This window comes from Lipotes vexillifer, unplaced genomic scaffold (genome assembly GCF_000442215.2).
Source record: "Lipotes vexillifer unplaced genomic scaffold, Lipotes_vexillifer_v1.1 scaffold21, whole genome shotgun sequence".
In the NCBI taxonomy this organism is placed as follows: domain Eukaryota; kingdom Metazoa; phylum Chordata; class Mammalia; order Artiodactyla; family Lipotidae; genus Lipotes; species Lipotes vexillifer.
This window is the reverse complement of record NW_006774065.1, coordinates 2,407,638-2,430,529: the sequence shown is the minus strand read 5'-3', so window position 1 is coordinate 2,430,529 and position 22,892 is coordinate 2,407,638. Positions and strand designations below refer to the sequence as shown.

At 36.8% G+C, this 22,892-nt stretch overlaps 2 protein-coding genes across 5 annotated transcripts in view; both read right to left on the bottom strand.

The window, feature by feature from the left end:
* ZCCHC8 (zinc finger CCHC-type containing 8) overlaps positions 1-4,583 on the bottom strand; it is a 22,776-nt gene extending 18,193 nt beyond the window's left edge. Inside the window, exons 1-3 of the mRNA XM_007448691.1 lie at positions 4,385-4,583; positions 3,162-3,204; positions 517-591 (exon numbers count right to left, since the gene is read on the bottom strand). Coding sequence (XP_007448753.1) covers positions 517-591; positions 3,162-3,204; positions 4,385-4,583 — 317 coding nt within the window. The remainder of the gene's footprint in view (positions 1-516; positions 592-3,161; positions 3,205-4,384) is intronic.
* Positions 4,584-7,765: 3,182 nt separating this feature from the next.
* Positions 7,766-22,892, bottom strand: part of RSRC2 (arginine and serine rich coiled-coil 2) — a 19,026-nt gene continuing 3,899 nt past the window's right edge. Inside the window, exons 2-11 of one of the 4 annotated variants that reach the window (XM_007448690.1) lie at positions 21,982-22,043; positions 20,395-20,438; positions 19,544-19,621; positions 17,755-17,967; positions 16,803-17,006; positions 15,350-15,472; positions 12,920-12,999; positions 11,743-11,975; positions 11,259-11,348; positions 7,766-8,747 (exon numbers count right to left, since the gene is read on the bottom strand). In XM_007448690.1, coding sequence (XP_007448752.1) covers positions 8,568-8,747; positions 11,259-11,348; positions 11,743-11,975; positions 12,920-12,999; positions 15,350-15,472; positions 16,803-17,006; positions 17,755-17,967; positions 19,544-19,551 — 1,131 coding nt within the window. In that variant the 5' untranslated portion in view covers positions 19,552-19,621; positions 20,395-20,438; positions 21,982-22,043 and the 3' untranslated portion in view covers positions 7,766-8,567. Of the gene's footprint in view, positions 8,748-11,258; positions 11,349-11,742; positions 11,976-12,919; positions 13,000-15,349; positions 15,473-16,802; positions 17,007-17,754; positions 17,968-19,543; positions 19,622-20,394; positions 20,439-21,981; positions 22,139-22,892 lie in introns of all 4 variants that reach the window. The other 3 variants (XM_007448688.1, XM_007448687.1, XM_007448689.1) reach the window with 3 other exon arrangements.

Below are 22,892 nucleotides of genomic sequence, written 5' to 3'. Positions count from 1 at the left end.
AGCTGTTCAGGAATGCACTGAGTCATCCTAGACCCAAGCATGTTGGAAGGCTTGCAAAGGTCTAGTTTTGCTATTAAAAAGAAAAAAAAGATCACGTGGGTAAGCTTTGAAGATAGCCAACAGGGAAAACTTAGTTCCCTGATTGTGGTAGAGAAATGGTTAAGATTATTTATGGTGGTAGCGGTGACTTTTATTTGAGGCTATTTATTGGGCTCTTACAGGTGCTCATTTATCTACTTAAGAGGTAGTTACTATTAGTGTCCTGTTTTCCAGTGATGAAACTGATATGCAGAGAGGGTCAGTGACCTGTCCAGGTTCACAGATATAGAACGGAGGAGTCCAGCTTCAATTCAGGTTTATATGACTCTAATGGCCTCATTCTTATCATGATTCCATAAATTTTAAGTAAAAGAATAAAGATGGTATATAAAGTAAAAATGAGAACAGCGTATTTACAGAAGACATTGCATCATAAATACATCAGCTCATAATTTTAGGAAAGGGAAAATTACTTACTTTGAAATAACATTGTTCATAAATAGAATCTGAAATAAAGGTCCATCTAATTTAGTATTGTTCACCAATATTCCACTAAAACAGAAGTTAAAACATATTCTTAGAAGACGTTAAAGTAAAACTTGCATATGTATATATAAACACTGAATCTTTATAATTCTTAAGTACCAAAGATCATGTAATATTTTACAAATAAGATCAAGAACCACAAAGAACTCCAGTTTTACCCACTTTAACAGTTTTTAGGGGTATCTTTTACATTACTTATTTTTAAAAATATTTCATAAAAAAATTAAAAACTGGGCTTCCCTGGTGGCGCAGTGGTTGAGAGTCCGCCTGCCGATGCAGGGGACACGGGTTCGTGCCCGGTCCGGGAAGATCCCACGTGCCGCGGAGCGGCTGCGCCCGTGAGCCATGGCTGCTGAGCCTGCGCGTCCGGAGCCTGTTGCTCCGCAACGGGAGAGGCCGCAACAGTGAGAGGCCCGCGTACCGCGCACACACACACACACACAAATTTTTTTTAAAAAAAATTAAAAACTACAGTTAATCCTTCAACCGAAAAGCTTCTTTACCCAATGGCTGTTTGTTTACAAATTGAGGGGAGGGAGGAATTGAATAAAGCAGGTTACAAGAATATATTTCTGAAAGAATCAGTGAATTTGGCTTGGAAATATATGGGAAATTGAAACACTTTATAAATAAATGGGTAGACTCTTTCTGGAGGGCAGAGCACACTGCACTAAGGAGCTCAAATCCAAAATTTTAAAGTAGAGATGTAAAAAGTATCTCATTCCTGAATTTGACTTTCAAATACTGCAAAACAGAACTAGACTGCAGCCTGGAAATCTGCTATATATCCCTTCGGTAACCTGGGAGCAGCTGAATCTCTGATTCCTCCACACCTGCCTCAAATCCTTCTACCTGTACAGCACGTGAAATAAATCAATCTGTATGTGGAATTGCCCACATCAAGTAGAGAAATAAAATTAAAATATGAAGACACCCAGAAACTTGCTTCAATTTGCACAAACTTCAGTTTTAAAAAATACATCATGTTTCTAAAAACTACATGCAATCGCATGACCCTTGACTGGAGTTCAGTTTGAGAAATCAGCAATAAAGACATTCAATTGGGGAAATCTGAATCTGGTTGGGAATGTTATTAAGGAAATCGTGCCAGTTATTAGGCGTGATCATGGTGTTGTGGTAACATGAAAGTCTTTAGAAAAAAAATACATGCTGAAATATTTGGGGTAAAATATGTATATGGAATTAGAAGAAGGAAATATGGCAAAATATTGTTAAATTTAAGTGATGAAAATATGGGTATTAACTGTACTATTCTTTCCACTTTCTGTACGTTTGAAAATTTTCATCATATAAAGAAAAAACAGAAAAAAAAAAATACACCCCACAATGTTTACTGGATAAAAAGAAGAGACACTTCTGATCATGAAAGTTCCAAAAATAAGGGTTAAATCAAGAGATGTAGGGTACAACTTTATCTAAATAATTTTATTTTTTTCTTCCTCGGTGTTCTGTAGAAAGCTTTGTCAGTCTGACAATGTGGAGGATACCGATTAAAAAAAATATATATATATATATATTTTTTTTTCCTTTTTCAGGATACTAATGCTTGCTTCTTATAAATTGGCAAAGCCTATGATGCTGTAATCATTTGAATTCAGGTGATTATAACCCCCTTATAAATATTTAATGTTTAAGTGAACAACTCTATTACAAAGCATATGCTTGTCTAAATATTTTTACATATATAAAAATTGTGATTTTTTTTTAAGAATCCTAGTTACATTCAATATGTTTACTACCTAACCAAAAATAAGTGTAGATCTACAAAGTGTGCTCACATAGAGGAAGGAAAGTAGGGCATAGAGAAGTTATTCTTTAGACATATTCTGAAATATGTCTAAATTCTAAATATGTTAAATTCTAAAATTTTAAAGTTTTAGTCACCGGTGTAGCCAGTTAATTCAGCTGGTACCAGGGACAAAAAATTCCATGTGAAACTGCATCAGGGTACCCCATATTCTGAAAGCCTTAACATACCATTCTGTGTAATAAATCTGTACTTTAGGAAATATTTTAATTTAGTGACTACTAAATAAATTTAATTACAAAATATCAACATTTAATCTTCTATTAAAATCAGATGCCTGAATGCAAATTTACTCACTGTACTTTTTTCAAAAGCAACTACCATCTCTTCTTCTAAAATGCTGCATCTTGCATTATTTCTATTTATGAACACATTTTAATTGTATAAATAAATCTTCAGCTAGATTAATACTGTAATCTGAATTCTAACTTACCAGAAATGTTCGCTGAATAGCAACAGCTAGGTTGATAACTTGCCTGTTCTGAACATTAAGTCAAAAACTTCTGAATTGTTTCACACGTATTTTCACCCAATAAGTCAGTTTTCAAAGTTTAATACGGTTGTGAGAATTCAAATTTTACCCTCACAAATTAAAAATAAAGGATCATTACTATGATTTCTTGAGTACAAAATGGTACAAAAATCCTAAACACCCTTTTTGCAAAAAAAAAAAAAAAACCCTGTGATTAAATATGAATGTCGGGATAAAAAATAAAGGACATTATGGTGCAAATTCAAGATCTCATACCTTGGTCGAGTCAGAATGTTCAATTTTCTTTTAAGTTTCTGATGTTATTGCTTGTTAAGGAGTATAAGCCCTCATTAAATAGAAATACGAAGATCATAAAATTCAACTACTAACCTCACTTTTGGTGTCAATGTTATAAACATATGTTATAAACGTTAAAAGACAAATATTTTGAGGATGACATACTTACTGACCTGTTTTGTTGCAGGGCTAGGTATCTGGATCTAAAAACTAAAATAGAGTTTTCATCCCTTCCAACATGGTATTTCTAAGGCAGGGGAACGTAGTTCAAAGAGACTAACAGACTAAACCAAAAATGTTATGCAGCGTAACAGACTGTTAAGACATGAAGAATCTAGGATGGAATCTATGAATGTTCACTGTAAAATCCTTTCAACTTTTCTGTATTTTGAAATTTTTCATAATAAAATGTCGAGGAAAAAGGCATTATGAAAAAATGACTTCGAAAACCTTAAAAGATGATTTACCAACCACCTTCAGGGGTTTTTACACCAGAAAAACTACCTGAGCCAAAATTACTTGCATGTATATTACAAACAAAAAAATACCAAAAATTCTCTAAGAATGGAAATAAACATAGTAACACTTCTTGCTAGAAAGGTTGTAAACATGTAACTAAAGGCAAACGGAAACTTATTTGGCGCGTTTTCCCCAGGGGTTTGCAATGGACCTTAACCACGGAAGCTACTTCGAAGTGGAAGAACTTTAAAATGAATCCCCGAAGTTCATCAAGCAATTAACCATTTCTCTGCATGCCTCGACTCCTTAACGCCCCCAACTGCACGTCCTAGCACCACTAACTTTTGCCCCGCCCTAAAGACACATCTGCGCCTGGGTCTAAGCATCCGGTAACTCCTAACATACAACTACAGCGTGACTGCAACAACTTTAGCTTGGCTCCAAAAAAGGAGATCGGATAATGACTCCAAAGAGGGGAAGAGAAGTGGTGAAGAGTCTACAAGTGAACAGTTGAAAGAGTCCGGAAAAACGCTAAAAACCGGCCCCAGATTGGGGGGCGGAAGGAGTGAATAAGATCCAGGATACGGATCCCAGAAGGGGAGATGTCTGCGCCGAGGCCTCGGGGACGGCTTATGCAACCCGAACCCGCGATTCTCAGCCTCGTGGAATTTCCGCCCGCACCCTCCCGGGGACGGCACACACTACACTCCCCAGTGACAGGGCCCAGCGAGCGGGAAGGATATTCTCGGCGCGGAGCTGCTCGATGGTTTCCTCGTACTGCCGAAGCCGCTCCCGCAGCTCTGCGTCGCCGACCCCATTCTCGTCCTCCTCGTCGCCGTCGTCATCCTTGAAGAGGGTGTGAACTGGCTTCGGAGTCGACTCCTCTAGGTGGTCAAACGCCTCGAACAGCTCTAGGTCGCCGAAATCCACCTCCGCCGCCATTTTGGGCTATGGGAAAGATACGAGAAGAGGCGGAGCTGGCCCCCAGGCCAAAGGCAAAGGTTGTTGGGCGGCACCGCTCTCTAGGGCTCCGGCCGCCCTAAGCCACCCAGTACGGTTTCCTCCAAACGTAGGCCTCTGAAGCTGCATAATAGGCGGGCCAGCCGAGACTACAACTCCCAGAATGCAATGGTGTCTCTCATACCCGCTTCTGAGGTTGCTCGGGAGCAAGGCATGCTGGATATGGGTTTCTAATCGACTGTTAACTCATTGTTTGCATTGCATACTGGGATTGGTCCTTTTTAACGTGAAGAAAGCCAAACTACATCAGAATGTGCTACAACAATATGAGTTGTCTCTTATGCATTTAAGGCTGCAAAAAATCAGAGCACGATGTACGGCTTATCACAGATTCTGGTGAATAAGGAACTCCAGTTTTGCCACAGACTACCTTTGTGATCTTGGAGAAGCTGCTTCAGTTTACTGGGCTTGTTTCACTTTGCCATGAAGAACTAGCTTGACCTTAGATTATTTTAGATTTGTCTGTTGCAGCTTTTGGTGATTTCTCTCCTTCAATCACTCATTCATTCAATAAAATTTATTTACCGAGTTCTATGTGCCAGGCACTGTTCTAGGAGCTGAGGGTGTAAGAGTGAGCAAACTAGAGAAGTTCGTGCTTTCATAGAGGGTACAGTCTAGCAAAAGAAAGAAACAAAAAATAAACATACATGTTCCCGCTCTTGGGTCAAAGTGGATGTTGATGGGTATTCATCATATTAATAAATTGATATGTGAAATAAGAATAGGAATGGATATGTAACAAATTTGACATTTCTATGGGAGTCAGTGAATCGAAGAACTGAGGTTTGAACTGAATTATGAAGTGTTAGGAGGGCAAAGTTGGTGGTATGGGGGATGGAATTAAGAGAGAGTCCTAGTCTGAAGAAATGGCGTGTAGAACGAAAAGGCAGAGTGGAGCAAAATGAGGCTGGAACATTAGGCAAGTACTCACATTAGGGACATTGTCTCCACCCCCAAATTGGCAAGTCATTTCAACATTTTAAACAAGTGGTGGGTCTATAACCCACAAATTTTCATTTTGGTAAGATGGTCCTGATGGCATGATAGGAAAAGGACTGGCGACAGAGCAAACGTAGAATTCCAAATCTAGTAGACTGATAGATTTTTGTAATAAGATCAACAAATGTTAGCTTGGATTAGGGTAGTGGCAATAGTGCTGAAGAGTTGATATTTAATAGAGAATATTTAAAAGATAAAATTAAAGCAACAGAGATAACTGAAGGGTTGTATATAGGGAATGAGAGAAAAGGGTGGTGAATTATTTGCCAGGATTCTGACTTAAGAAACTGGTTAAATAAGTGATCATTTGAGATAGAGAAAAAAATCATTTGATGTTGACCAGGTTTGGGAGTAAAGGGTGAGTTCCATTTTGGCTATGTGGTACCTTGAGGCAATTTTATCCTTATAAACAATTTTATCCTTATATAACTCTAGTTAGGTAAGTAACTAGACTAGTGGAAGAAATTTTTGAAGCACTAGTATATTGAAGGTAAAATTTTCGGGCTCAGTGGAGGTGTATATTACACAGATATCTGGCTAAGCTCCAAAGAGGATTGGACTGAAGATTAGCATTTGGCTGGTTCAAATTTTTATGGAAAGTAAATACAAAGATGATAGAGAATGAGACTGCATAGTGAAGAACAGAGTGGGAAGGAAGTCTAGGACTGAGCCCTAGAGGGCTGGGATATAGGATAACTACAGAAATTGATGCACAGCCAGTGGGAGAACTAGGAGGGCCCCCGAGAAATTATATTTAAGTATATACTTAAATCATCTTTTGGCCATGAAATTAACTTGGAATGATATATAACACAACTTAATTTCTGCTTCTATCTCCCTCCACCAACCTACTATAGTATTTAAGTTTTCTAATTTAATCACAATCAATGATCACCGAAATTGGAAACATCATCTTTGAATTTTCTTATCCTCCAAGCCAGTTGCTCTCACAAAGCTCATCAAAACCTTGCCTCAAATAGTGTGGTCTTCTCGTCTTACTACCATGTCTTTAAAGACTCTCCTGGACAGCAACTTACGTTCCCGTCGCATACAAGAGTAAAGCCCCAAACACCCGTCATGGAGCACCAGGCTTTGGACACGGCAAGCACAGTAACAGCCAGGAAAAAGGGGAAAAAAAGTTTAAGCATATAAAAGCTTCCCTACAAACTCATTTCAAATTGAGCCAAGCAGTTAACTGTCCCCACCCCCAGGACTCCAATAATTTGCTTCGTAAAATTTAATTATGCAAATTGCAATTACCTATATGCCTCCCTCTAAATCTGCATTGTCCAGGATGGTTTCCCCCGGCTGTATGTAGCTATTAATAACTTTAAATATGACTAGTCCCAATTGGGATGTTAAAATATAAAATACCCCCTGGATTTCAAAAACAAGCAAGTAAGAATGTAAAATCTCTACTAAGAATACTGATTACCTAACTCAATTATTTTAGACATACTAAATGAATCCATACTAAATGAATCAAAATTAGTTTCCTGTTTAAAATTGGCTATAAAAATTCTTTAAATTACTAAATGAGTACAGGATGGACCATATCATTCATCGTGTATGGCCAGCTCCTAAAATACCATAGAAAAACACAGGAAGCAGTTTAATGTGTGCTTTTCATATCCGCACTGCATTACAGGCCCCCAAACATTCTTTTTTTCCCCCCACAAACACTCTCAATGAAACAGATTTCAGAAGGTACAGCTCACCAGGAAAATGTGAATTTGGGAACACTCCAAAGTGAAAAACCATGGTGTTATTTCCCCAGAAACTTGACTTTGTCGCTGAAGCATGAAGAGCCATCTCTCCCCAAAATAATTGTGCTCTGGGAAAACCAAACATTTACCAAAACACATTAAGCAGTCTTCCCTTGTGCTACTACAATTGTGGAGATGTCTGTCAAAGGATTTTTCCAGTGAAAGATAAAAATTATGAATTTGTTGTAATGAGAGCAAATGCAGCAAGTTCTGTAGTCCCCTCCTTCCACCAAAACTATGCCCTAAATTTAATCAATTTAGTGACAAAGTTGTTTTCTGTTTTAGTACTTCAGGTTAGACAATTCAGAAGGGATAATGAGGAAAGGGCATACAAAGAACTTGTTATAAGGCACTTTATTAAAATAAAAGTGCTTACATCCCTTTAATGTATTAATCTATTTCCTGAATAACATATGGAATATTTAACAAATACTGTACACCAGTTGTCCCTTATAATAGTAGGAAAACAGTATTATTTTACTAAGTTTTTTCACTCCTCCCAACTTCCTTTTACATTTTTGCTCACCATGGTATTGCCTATAGCATAATTCTTTAAAAAAAAAAGAAAAGGAATTTCTAGCCAGTGTCTTCTACTAGAAATTGCAAAATGCTACAGAAACCATAAGACAAATTGAAATAAGAATTCCAGGTAACTTAAATTAACACGAGTTTTGAGAAAACCATTTTTATTATCACCACCACCCAGCCTATTTGTGCTGGATTATGTACCAAATGGCCAGATCTTCTAAAGAACATCTACATAACATTTCTTTCATGTTTCAAGAGATGAAAATAACTGTACAAGGTTAAGTACAAAAGTACACAAGACAGTGGACACCAAAAATCCATGTATGAGATTTTATCCCATCTGCAGCTTTTATATATTTGAAAAGTAGAATTCATTAACTAAAAAATATTGTCCTTCTATATAGTCCTGTCAAGTTTAATGGAAGCGGGTTTAACCTGATTACAACACTAACACCAGTATCACTGATCTGATATTTACAAAAAATCATATTTTTCAATAAATTAAAGTCAATGCAACACCCATGCAAGCTAGATTGCCAGCTGTTTGGTGAACAAGGACCTGACATCAGAACCAGAAGTCTATAAAAGTCCCAAGTATAAAGTGTGATTTTCTTCAAACTGTGTCCATTCCTCGCATCGATGATGTAAAACCCAATCCCATTCCTCTTTGTGTGTGGGTTTGTGATCTTGCCATTTCATACTGAGCGTCTAGATTTCTGAATACTTCTTCCTGCTGTTTCAATGTCTTGTAACTTTCTTCATCAACGGAGCTACATCCAGCTTCATCTTCACTCTAAATAACAGATACAAAATATACTATTAAGATGAATTCACCTAGGAATAAAAGGCGCTTCTCTCCCTTAAGAAGTACTAGGAGATCACATTTTTGCAGTGCATATTTGACCTCACTTAGCTGCCATTCATTCATTCAGCACCTATGGAATTCAAGGCAATGTTCATTCTAGGTAATGGGATAGAGCAGGACATAACAAAAATCATTCAGTGGGCCCAAGAAAGAAAATGTAGAACATGCCAGGGACTTCCCTGGTGGTGCAGTCGTTAAGAATCCACGTGCCAATGCAGGGGACACGGGTTCAAGCCCTGGTCTGGGAAGATCCCACATGCCACGGAGCAAATGAGCCCGTGCGCCATGACTACTGAAGCCCACGCTCCACAACGAGAAGCCACTGCAATGAGAAACCTGCACACCGCAACAAACAGTAGCCCCCGCTCGCTGCAACTAGAGAAAGCCCGTGCGCAGCAATGAAGACCCAATGCAGCCAAAAATAAAGCGTCTAGGGAAAAGTAAAGTAGAAAATGGGGGTGGAGTTTAAACCAAATATCCCTTCAATGAAAAACCAACTCCCTTAGTAATAACCAATATCTGAACATTTGTCGACCTTACCAGGTTGTTGTGTAAAACCTAAAACCTTCCTTGGGACTTCACTGGTAGTCCAGTGGCTAAGACTCTGTGCTCCCAATGCAGCGGGCCTGGGTTCAGCCCCTGGTCAGGGAACTAAATCCCACATGCTGCAACTAAGAATTTGCATGCCGCAACTAAAAGATCCCACTTGCTGCAACTAAGACCTGGCACAGCCAAATTAATTATTAAAAAAAAAAAACCCACAAAAAAACTCAAACAAACAAAAAACTTCCTTGAAAAAAATTAAGAAAGTTCGACCCCACACCAAGTACAGTTAACCTTAAATGGGCATTTTTTCTTTTTATACATCTTTATTGGAGTGTAACTGCTTTACGATGTTGTGTTACTTTCTGCTGTATAACAGTGAATCAGCCATATGCATACATATACCCCCATATCCCCTCTTTCCTAAGCCTCCCTCCCACCCTCCCTATCCCACTCCTCTAGGGCATCACAAAGCACCAAGCTTATCTCCCTGTGCTTTGCAGCAGCTTCTCACTAGCCATCCATTTTACATTTGGTAGTGTATATATGTTAATGCCACTCTCTCACTAAGTCCCAGCCTCCCCTTCCCCCACCCACCCAGAGTCCTCAAGTCCGTTTGTAACGTCTACATCTTTATTCCTGCCCTACCACTAGGTTCATCAGTACCAATTTTCTAGATTTCATATATATGCGTTAGCATATGGTTGGTATTTGTTTTTCTTTTTCTGACTTACTTCACTCTGTATGACAGACTCTAGTTCCATCCACCTCACTACAAATAACTGTTTCATTCCTTTTTATGGCATTCCATTTAAACAGGCAATTTAATTATTTTTGGGGGGGGGGTGGGTTGTGTTGGGTCGCTGTTACTGCATGCAGGTTTTCTCTAGTTGCAGAGAGCGGGGTCTACTCTTCCTTGTGGTGCGCAGGCTTCTCCTGTTGTGGAGCATGGTGCATGGGCTTCAGTAGTTGTGGCACACTGGCTTAGCTGCTCTGCGCCATGCGGGATCTTCCTGGACCAGGGATTGAACTCCTATCCCCTGTATTGGCAGGCAGATTCTTATCCATTGTGCTACCAGGAAAGCCCTAAATGGGCATTTTTAAAAGCAAATTAATTCCTTTTTACAATTTTTTTTTTAAATTTACTAAGAAAAGCTTACGATTTTGAACAAGGTTTGCTTAAGGCATAAACATGCAGTAACAATCAACAACTGTTTTATTTCTTATGTTTTGGCCGTGCTGCACAGCATGTGGGATCTTAGTTCCCCGACCAGGGATTGAACCCACATCCCCTGCAATGGAAGTGTGGAGTCTTAACCACTGGACCTTTAGGGAAGTCCCTCAACAAATGTTTTAATCAAATTCAACAATTTGGGGCTTCCCTGGTGGCTCAGTGGTTGAGAATCTGCCTAATACAGGGGACACGGGTTCGAACCCTGGTCTGGGAGGATCCCACATGCTGCGGAGCAACTAGGCCCGTGAGCCACAACTACTGAGCCTGCGCGTCTGGAGCCTGTGCTCCGCAACAAGAGAGGCCGCGACAGTGAGAGGCCCACGCACCGCGATGAAGAGTCGCCCCCACTTGCCACAACTAGAGAAAGCCCTCGCACAGAAACGAAGACCCAACACAGCAAAAATAAATAAATAAACTCCTACCCCAACATCTTCTTTAAAAAAAAAAAAAAAAAAAAAAAAATTTTTTTTAACAATTTGTATTGTTGACTAGTGATGATATTTATTGGTTAATTCTGTGAAGTTAATCTAGAGAACACAAATGAAAGAGCACTAGAAAGTACCCAGAGATGACACATCACTGAAATAATGTTTAAGTTGAGAACCAATGTTACCCTAAAAATATAAAATAACATGAACTTTATTACAAAGTGTATAACTCACCTTAATACCCATTAATTTCCTAAATTTGACATTTTGGTCCTTGTTTCCAAAATTCAATTTCTCCCATATTTCAGCAGACTGGGATTTGTCCTGTTAAAAAAACAATGAATTTTTAGCGTATGTAAAATTTAAATACCTTGTATCACGATACTAAATCTTTCCATAATATAGTCTTAGTAGAAAAACAATAGCATTTATGGCAACCAATGGAAGGAATTTATAATTATCTTAATAATATGAAAAAAATCTAAGCTAAGGAACCAACTCTTTCTTTCCCCTTAATTAATGTAGGGCAATATTGGTTTTCTTTGAAAGCTTGACTTAGATCGTGCATTTTCCCCCCCAGAATTAATAACTGTAGCAAATTAAATTATTCCAGTCAGGCTCTCAGAAGAAAGATAAACCCAAACTAATCTTTTCCAATCCAAATTTGTTTTTCTAAGCTGAGGAATCAATGACAAAAAAGGAGAATAAGAGAACTTACTCCTTCTTTCTTGCCTTGCCAAAGCATTTTCCTTTTTTTCTCTTGTTCAGCAAATTTCATTGGATTCACAGCTGCTGGGTTGTAATAGCTAGGTACAGCTATTCCGGTCTCTGCCAAAGCTTTAGCCTGCAAGGCTGCCATTTGAGCTGCCATAGCTATCTGAGGAGTTACTTGTGTTCCTGATGCCAATAGGGCAGCAACATTGAGAACAGAACCTCCAGTAGCTGCAGCTGCTGAAGAGGAAATAAGTATGGATTTTAACCAAAACAAACCTCCTAATTTACAGTAATACGTTATTTATATATAAGAGCTACTAATCTGCAAAAAAAATATTTTCACCAAATAGAAAATGACTCTGTTAAGCTTATAAAGCAATAACATTTTAGCAAACATTTATTTAATATATTCATCGCTAGACATTTCTGTATATGATCCCTTATATATACTTAAAGTTCACTTACTTCTGAGGATAAAGAAAATCCTGCAAATAGGATAAAGGTGTATGATTTCAATGGAAATGAACTATAGTGATTGTAGCTAAACTTTTAATAAATTGACTTTTCTTTGTATGGTTCTTTATAGCTCACAAAACAATCTCACAACGTCTAATGTGAAACTCACAAGAAACATTTAAAACTATTAAACAGGTATTATACACACTTAACATACTAGGCCCAAGTCCTATATAAAAGTTAAGTGGCAGGTCTGTTACTTCTACCTTCTGGATTACATTTCACACTGGCTCTCTCTGATCACCTTTAAATCATCCACAGGCAGTGTGTCTGTGTTATGTCTAAAAACTTGATTTTTAACAGTAAGACATAATACATACTCCAGTTCAGTTCATCATCTTTAATAAACTGCATTTCCAAAATCATAACTAAAAGACATATGCAGCGATGGCTAAACTGCTACATGAACAATAGTCACTATTCACTTTTCAAAATTATCTACATTGACCAAATCAGAAATACAGTGCAAAAAGTTTTATGAGGTACAAAAGTAACACTAAAAATAACATGTTCACAATTCAATTAATAATTTACAGCATACTGATCTACAGCATACTGATGGGCAGAAGGGATCACATGTGACTCTCTTCCTATTACTTTTCCTGAACTTTTCAAATGTTTTACAAATATTGCCATACTTCCATAATAAAGAAAACAAAAATTACCTGCAGCTATTTCCTGTTGTTTTTGTTTTTCAACCATTTCCTTTTCTCGCTGTTCCTGTAATTTCTTTGCCCTTTCCAACCTGTCAAACAATTTAAATAAATAAAAATATCAATATAAAGCCAACATTTATCTCTTTATGTATACATATGTAGGCATAAAACACTTTATACAGAATTTTAAATAAATTTAATACCTTCCCTAAATTGATATCTGCATGTGGGAAAAAAAGCAATCATTCTTAAGATGGTATCAGTCACAATTAAATAATATTTCACTACTGGTTTTAAACATTTTTAATTTCACTGAATAGCCAACAACTCTAGTAGCTTTTATATACAGTTCCCACAGAGAGTCATTAAAATGGTTATGAGATAAAAGTTATTCAACCTTCATCAGTGCTGGTTACAGGAGTAAGGATAAAATTAAATCTTACAAATTGAGACATTGAGAAAACATATTGAAAGCTAAGTAAATCTTAGGGTACATGCAATAATTTATAGAATTACCTAAATGCTTCTTAAGGGAGGCTGATACAGGATTAAGGCCAATCAAAACATGCAGATGATTTTATATAAACAGACTCTATTAGTCTCTAAATCAGTGAAAATTAAAAAGCCAAAAATAAAATTTAAAAAAGGGCAAGCAAACCCTGCCATTCTCTATAATCTAATAAAACGGGGGAAAAAACCTAAATATTAGAAAACTACTTTTAGGAGGTAAAGAAATTATTAGCAAAGGAACTGAAAACGTGAAACACAAATTCATCCCCAAACAAAAACGAATTCTGATTCACACTAAATTCACCACTGAATACACATACTAAACAAAATGTGCTGTCAAGTAGGTATCTATCTGGTATATCACAAATCGTAAGTAATGTTTTCTTCACAATGAGTTCCTGAAAGAGAATGCCCTTTTCTTCCGAACATTCCTTGATTTACCAATCATAAGTTAAACACCACCCTCTCCCTCCTTTAAAGTAGTATAAAGGGGCAAGGATTGGGGAAAAAGTTTTTTGGGGGAGGGGAGCAGTGGGCACTACAGGTAAAATACAGTAGTAGAAAATTGACATTTGCTTTAACAATTGCCATTAATTTACATAAAAGGATAACAATCTATAATTTTGTTCCCTTCTATTGATCACACATGAAAGAAAGACAAGTAGTACAGCCTTGAATTTGTCCTAATCAGAAGTTTCTGATTAGGATTAATGTTAAAACATAGGTTCATAAATCAAAGTATTTCCAAAGCAGTTTTAAAAATTGTCATCTGAAAATCACTAAGTAGACTAAATTAAAGTTTTAGATGCTAGTTATAGATTCAACTTTTGTATAATCCAAAATTTTAAATACAATAAACTTAAGAGTAAACAAGAATAAACTTTAGGGCTTAAAAAAATTCATGATCAAAGTTAATGGACCATTCTTTATAAATTAGTTCAGATATTGTAGAAAATTATTTCCTAATTCTGTTGATTTTAGTTTCAGTAAGAAAGTAATTGACAGCTACTGGCTGTATATTTTAAATGGCCACTGCAGGTTTGGAATCAATACCATTCACTAAGGTGAATGGAATGAAGAAGGGGTGAGCTCACACCTTTGCTGCTGCTGCTGTTCAGCTGGAGTTTCTGCCAGGCTGGGTTCACAGGGCAGCAGCCCATCAGGTTACATTGTGATAACTGTATTTTTGTAATGAAAAAAAAAATACAAACTCAATTTCATAAAGAAAAAAAAAAAATCAAAAGATTTTAGTTTTTTAGAATATGGGAAAACCTGCAAACAAGGGCTTGGATTTTACTTTACTTCTTGCCTCTATGAGGCAGTTCTTTCAATGGTTTGCAGATTTCGGTTAGACAGCCCTGCTGTGTGTGGTCCCACAGTCACCCATCTTTGAAACATTAGAAAATTTAAAAATACAATGATCTTCCTATGCTATCACAGCAGTAAAAACTTTAAGATCAAATTAACTGGCTTATTATTCGCCACCTTCAAAATAGGAAAACTACTGACAAAATTCTACTTATTGTTTCAGAGACTTTTCTTAAGGAAGAACAAAGAAGGTAAAGACAAAGCAGTTTTGGTTGCAAAATTAACAGAGTTCTTAGATCACATTTAAGATTTTTTAAAAAGTTCCAATGGCCAACTGAAAATATTTATGAGTCTAGACTTGAGAAAAATGAATTAGTTAATCATGAAGAAAAAAGAGAAACTGTTGAAGAAATACTCTTTCCAGTTGTGCAAATAAGCAAATTAAAGATGAGAATTCACAAACCACTAACACACTTCTGTATCACAAAACTGCCACAGTAGTTATGGCTAGATTTAATTATTTGAATTATCCTCTGAAAGCATTCATTTGGTCCACACAATTGAACATCTACCTCAAGATGAAAAGGAGAAAAAAATGTATTGAATAAAAAATATACGCACCTCCTAGCTAAAGCTTCTTGTGCATCCATTGCTGTGTTTCTGCCTCGGAAGGGAGGCGGGCTAGGAGTTCGGCTTAAACTTCTGCTAAATCTTCTCGGTTTTTCAATTCTCTTCTTTCTATCTCTTTAATAAAATCATATTTTACATGTCTCAGTATGGCCAAGTAATAATTATTTTATTGAATCAAAATAAATTACAGTTACATAGTTCAATAAAAATTAAACTGGTCTAGGAATATATTTTGAACCTTTCCTTTCCACCTCTGTTGTACACCTTCCATAGGCACCTCAAGTTCCTTGTGTATAAGACTAGTTTCTATAAATTCACTTAACCATCCCTGTTTCAGATGGACATTTAGGTTGTTTCCAATCTTTTGCTATTACATCCAATGATGCAAAGGCTAGACTTGTACGTTAGTCATTTTACACTTGTGTAGGTCAATAGGTAGGATAAATTCCTACTAGTGGGATTGATAAGTTAAATGGTCCTAGTATTCCAATGTACAATGAATTAACTTGTAAATGTTTTCAAAAATATAAATCACTAAAACAAAATTAGAATTAAAAGTAGTCATTGATTAGAATAAAAGGTTCAGTGGTTAAAACTAGAAATGCCATAAATAATGACCCTAATTGCCCAAATGGTGATTAAAAAAAAAACAAAAACAAAAAAACAATGGTAATTAATGGTGAAATTACCATTTACTTTAGATTGACTAAATCTCCTAACTGGTAAAGTTCAATTTAGGCAACTATTACATACTAAAACCACTGATTAAAAACTGAAAAAATGATCAAACAAGTGACAAACCAAGTTATTATAAAGCCATATTTCATTCTTTTTTTTTTTTTTTTTTTTTTTTTTTTTTTTTTTTTTGCGGTACGCGGGCCTCTCACTGTTGTGGCCTCTCCCGTTGCAGAGCGCAGGCTCAGCGGCCATGGCTCACGGGCCCAGACGCTCCGCGGCATGTGGGATCCTCCCGGACCGGGGCGCGAACCCGTGTCCTGCATCGGCAGGCGGACTCACAACCACTGCGCCACCAGGGAAGCCCCCATATTTCATTCTTTTATAGACTATCTGACTTAACTAATATTAACTAATATTACTAATATTAGTAACTAATATTAGTAGAGAATAAACATATTCTCTGAATATTTATAATGAAATGCTCTTTATTGTATTTCCTGCCTAAACAAATTAAAATTTCCTTCCAATCAAGACAAGTGTGAATTTATAAGCTCATCTTTCTATCTGAGAGAGTATAACCAGTACGGTGGATTAAGCACACGTACTGACTTTGCTTTCAGATGCATTTGGAACCAGGTCCCAGCTTTGCCATTTAAGAACTGTATGATACTGGGCTTCTTGAGCAAGTTACTTAACCTTTCTAAGCCTGACCGAACAGACCCTGTGAGGGGCCTGTTTGATTTTATTCAAGATGATGAATACCTACCGACTTCTACTCCTTGTCCTACTCCTGCTTCTACTCCTATGTCTGTGTCTTGATCTTGAGCGGGAACGAGATCGGATCCGACGTTTTCTCTCCCTGCTTCTGGATCGTGATTTCTTCCTCTCTCTGCTTCTGGATCTTGACTTTTTCCGCTCCCTACTCCTGGATCTTGACTTCTTCCGCTCTCTGCTCCTACTACGATGACGCCTGAAATCCAAGTACATAAATTTGTAGTTACAGGGAACACAATAAACTGATGTCAAAAAAGCAATGTTTCCTATCCCAATTTAAGATTCTGTTTAATAGTTTGAAGTCTATTGCCGAACCAAACTATTTTTTGTTTTTGTGGTACGCGGGCCTCTCACTGTTGTGGCCTCTCCCGTTGCGGAGCACAGGCTCTGGACGCGCAGGCCCAGCCGCTCCGTGGCATGTGGGATCTTCCTGGACCAGGGGCACGAACCCGTGTCCCCTACATCGGCAGGTGGACTCCCAACCACTGCGCCACCAGGGAAGCCCGAACCAAACTATTTCTAAGAGTAACAATCAAGTTATTCTACTACTGAAAATTTTTGACCAAATCTGATACCACACACATATTCCCCACAGAAATCCTCACAATATGTTACAGACACTGGTTTCTTAAAACACAACAAAAAAGCCACAAAAATTCGAACCATGACCCAGTTTCTCAAAAATCTTTTAACCCATACCTAAATAAAACCTAGATTAGAGTTCAGCAGCAAACGAATCCTGCACCATCAATGTAAAAGGATTATGATACTGGCAAACTATATAAACATAGTTCAGCAAAATTTTTTTCACTGTGACAGACAACTCAGAAAGTTAAAAATACCAATTTTCTAGCTAAGATTTTTTTGGGTGTTGCTCCATTAATGCAAACCTTTATGTAATTTAGGAGTTCTTTAGAAGGCATTAACTTAGAAAAACTACTTACCTTTCACGAGACCTAGACCTTGAATGACTTCTGCCTCTTGATGACTTTCTTTCTTTGCGTTTGTGTCTGTCCTCACCATTTTCAGATGAATTTAGCCGCTCTCTTCCTTTATCAGAAGAATGCTCTTTGTCATTATGTTCCTCAGACTTGTGTTTCTTAGAGGATTTATCTTTGGATTCATGTCTTCTTGCCTGTTTTAAGAAGAAGTTGGTTCTTTCAGGAAAATAGTGCAACAAAGAGAGTTAGTATGGGTATCAGTAGCAAAAATGTTGTGATGCAACATTAGTAACCTTAGGAGTGTGTGGCAAATTTAAAAAAAGATCTAGTTTCACATCACCCAAATGTTGCAGATGTATAGTACTAATTTTACTTTTTCTTTATAAACCCCCCCAATGCAGTTTCCACCCCCAAATACTTTCAATACCACAATCAAAACAATAACTTTCAATGTTAATAATATCGAAAAACCACTATTTCAGAAAAAGAGGAATCCCTGATGTTTCTTTTATCTAAGAGGGAAGTACACATGTATCAAAATTTTTTCAATTTTCCAACAAACCTTTTAGAGAAACAGACATGTATATACAACAACTTCTAAATCCAGAGTACATAATATTAAGTTTTAAAAGTTAACAATAACGAAGATAAGGACACAAAGAAATGCACCAGAAAAATGCATTTCCGATTAGGTAACTAAGTAAAATTAACCTAAGTATTAATATCTTCTACCAACTTCAAATTACTTTACGCAAAGTTAAGTGTCCTTTTTATAGCTATACTGCCACATCCTTTCTTAAAGACGGCTCTTGATTTTTCTCCCAATCCTAAACTGTGAAGCAATCACTTTTCATCTTGCAATATCCCAACAGGCTTGGTGTTCTATTACACTTCATGTACCTAGGGTAGAAAATGGCAACCATATCTGTTTTAATTTTTATGAAATCAAACTAGGTGTAACACAATTAATCCCTCTACCATTATATAATACATACTTCCCCCATATTCTGAATGATTATAAAAACCAAGGCTTTTGCTTTCACAATATATGCATTCAGAGACTGAGCTAAATTAATTGTATGATCAAGTCTCCATCCTACACTCACATACTGAATTAGGAAGTGCTAAACATTCCATTTCCCCCCATTAAGATTTGTCAAATCCATCTTGTAGCTAAAGCTTAAAATCCTGGACATTTCAGAATCACAATTTTAAAGCTGGAAGGAAACTCAGATCTTCTAATTCCCCTTACTTTATATATGACTAAATTAAGATCTAAAGTCACAAAGCTACATATTAGGAGAGTTGAACCCAGACCCCATATTCTTCTGACACCCAGGCCACCGTTTTCCACCACAACAGGACACTTAACTCATGCTTCCCAGAATAGACCTTAGCACATATTTCCTTCCACTCAAGATTAACTTTTCTTAAATACAAAAAACTTAGTCAAACATTTTAGAACATGCATGGTGATACATCAGAAAAGGATCATAGTCTGTAATTTATTATTTTGCAGAAAAATAAGAGACCTGGAGACACAGCTAAATTTTAGTTTCAATGCCAGTTCTCCATATGAGCTTATAAAAAAGACTATTTCCTTGATTTTGCCATATGGTGGCAAACTGGAAAATCTTTAAGTGGTTATTAAGCTTGCAAAAGTTTCAGTTTATTTCAAACCAGTTTTCCAAACATAACATTACTATTATTATTTTTTAAAAAAACCATTAAAACCCTTAACTGATTTAAGATATACTTAAGGGAAATAGGAGTTTGAATGACTAATAGTTACCTTATCATGAAGTAGGCTTATTATTTTGCTATCTGAGTCTGCAGCGTCTTCAGTTCAGTCTCTTCGCGCATTAGCACGCTGAGTATGATTTATTATAGAAATGTTATCATGTGAGCTAAACAAAATAGTCATTTTCACAAAAACTCTCCTAAATTAAAATTTAACAGAGCTTCCATTAGGGGAAGAGGTGAAGTCCCTGCCCACAGCCCCCGTGAGACTCTTCTCCCTTTTTGGCTTCTACTTCTGCTCTTCCTTTGTTGGCTCATTCCTTGTCTTCTCAGGTGGGCAAGTTAACTCCTCTGCACTACAGCTGCTGTCTTTATCCTCAAGTTTTGTGTCACCGCCATCTTTCCAGCAGTCCCTCACTGACACTTTTATTTCAAAATTCAATACTATTCTTAGGGAATCAAACTAGTTTACTAATGAAAAGGACTCTCATTATCTTCCATAAAGAAAAAGTAGCCCATAGATATCTAAGAGTATTGCTACTTAAAGATGATTGCTATTTAAAAGTCCTGAGCAGTTGTCAGGCATAAAGAGACTCGGGACCTCAGATTAATGGAAGCTCTGTGTGACAGGCCTAAAAAACCAGTTATATTCTTCATATGAAATTTTTATTGTGAATATTTTCACAACATAACATTAATAGTTTTTGAATGAACTTTTCATATAAACATCTATCTTCTTGAAAAATGATGAATCCAAATCATGCTTATTTTATAACTGAATTAAACCTTTTAAATTTCAAGTTTTGGTACTTACCTTGACAATATCATATATTCACACAAACATTTCTACCAGATACTTTACAAGTATTCTAAAGTGCCTATTCACTACAAAGTGTTAATTACCTCTTTGCTTCTGCTCCGGCTCCTGTGTTTTCTTCCTTCATTATCTGCGAACACACAAAAATTCACCATAAATAATGGTACAGAAACACCTCAAACACAAATTCCAAAACTCATACAAAGAACATTTGTGGCCACTTGCCTAACTAATCTATTTACTAGTCATACTCTAAAGACTTTTTTTTTTATGGCAGAAGTGGGATTATTCTACTACAGTAATACTTCATGTATCTGAAATAAATCAAGCAACCTCAGCAAAGCAGAATATAATCAAGCAAGTAAGCAAAAAAAGTTCCACAAGTCCACGTTCCATGACACATGACAAACAGACTTTATCTTTCAGGTGGTCAGATTTTTTTTTTTTTTTTTTTTGCGGCACGCGGGCCTCTCACTGTTGTGGCCTCTCCCGTTGCGGAGCACAGGCTCCAGATGCACAGGCTCAGTGGCCATGGCTCACGGGCCTAGCCGCTCCGCGGCACATGGGATCCTCCCGGACTGGGGCATGAACCCGTGTCCCCTGCATCGGCAGGCACTCTCAACCACTGCGCCACCAGGGAAGCCCCTATCACAGATTCTCTATATTTTACAAAACATTCTGTCCAGCTCACCTTGCTTCCTATTACATAGCAAACTTATAAAGGGTCTTATTAGAGGAAAACAAGAACACAAGGAACAAAGAATGCAAGAGAAAACAAACAGGTTGAATTATATTTGGTGTCTTTTAAGTAGTCAAAAAGATGTTACAGTTCAGAAAAACTCCCATTGAAAAGTAGTTATGAAACTGTACAGTTTCAAACATATACATAAAAATTACACTTGAACCATTTTGTAGATGAACTATCTGTGGGTGCAAAGGATAAATAACCAGAGCCCAGGTCTTGAAACTTTTAAACTCATTTCTATTCTCTCTTTCTTTTAACTACTTAAGTATTGATTCATTAGCAATACATCATGCTTTCTATGCCACATCAGTCTAGTTAAAAAAAATGCTCCAAATAAGGAGCATTTCAGAACACTAAAAACTCTTGCTTTCAGAAATATTTTAACATTAAGTTAAAAAGAAAACCAAGGTTAAAAATGTTCTTGTGGGCTTCCCTGGTGGCGCAGTGGTTGGGAGTCCGCCTGCCGATGCAGGGGACACGGGTTCGTGCCCCGGTCAGAGAAGATCCCACATGCCGTGGAGCGGCTGGGCCTGTGAGCCATGGCCGCTGAGCCTGCGCATCCGGGAGAGGCCACGACAGTGAGAGGCCCACGTGCCGCAAAAAAAAAAAAAAAAAAAGTTTTTGTAACTTACGTCAAAGATGTTAAATAAATTCAGAATATACCACTGCCCAGACTACATCTTTCAAAATATTGTTTTGCCTATGTTGAAAGGATAAAATTTGAACATCTGAAGGATAACAGTTATTGTGACACAAATTTAAGCATACATTTTGTCTTTGACAAGTTATAAAATTCCTGTATTAAGACATTTGTATTCCTCATAATTGAAAAATTCTCCATAAAATTCCCAATGTACTTTTCACTATCCATTTCTCAATGGGAAGAACACATATTAATTACATCAGTAAACTTAGGTCTTATACATACCTGACTTTCGTTTTCTTTCTCTTGACCTTGATCGTGATCTTGAATAATGATGTTTTGAGGCTCTGGGAGAAACAGATACATCGGACTGCTCTTTTTTCTTATCTCTATCTGGGGATGTCTTTTCCGGGGCTAGTCCATCTCGTTCTGCATCACTAGCCTAAAAGTTTAAAGAAAAATGGTTATAAATTCTTAACTGCATTTGAAATGTTCCCAATTACTTAAAAAAGTGAGAAGGGAGGAAAGATAGTTATCCTTGAGTTTTACAAAATTAAAAAATAAAGAAAATCAAGAAATCAGAAGAATTGATTTTCAAGTAGCTAAATATGCTCTGTTCTTGCTAAGTAGGCCTGAATAAATTGAAATAACAATAAATAAACTAACCCAATACCAGAGACACATGTAACTGAATGGATATATCTTTATTATTTTTTTATCATTATTTGTATAACTTTCAAAACATTGGGGGAAGGGGAAAATAGGGCTCCAAGTATTTCCATTAAGTATTCAAGCAGAGAAAATAGAGTCCATTTTAGATCTATGAATTAATTTAGTTGACTTAACAATACTTGTATTTTAAATTAGCATAAAGAGGCATTTAAAAATGAGCTGTTAAAGGTTAAAAAGACCGAAGACTGTAAAATCTTAAAAAGCAAAGAGAATGCTTCTAGAATATTATTAAAAACAAAACAAAACAGAAAATTAACTTACCTATCTGAGAACCCAATCTTAATTTCATTAACCCTCTTTAATGAAAGCCCCTTGGCACAGTGCTGCTGCAAAATATGGTCTGCCTCTCCTCACATATGCTCTGGGCTATGGAAACATTAAGTTGTTTCTGCTTTAAAGCATTTTATAAGTTATCACAATATAAATTTAAAAAAAAATTAAAATAGTCAAGAGTACACACTCTT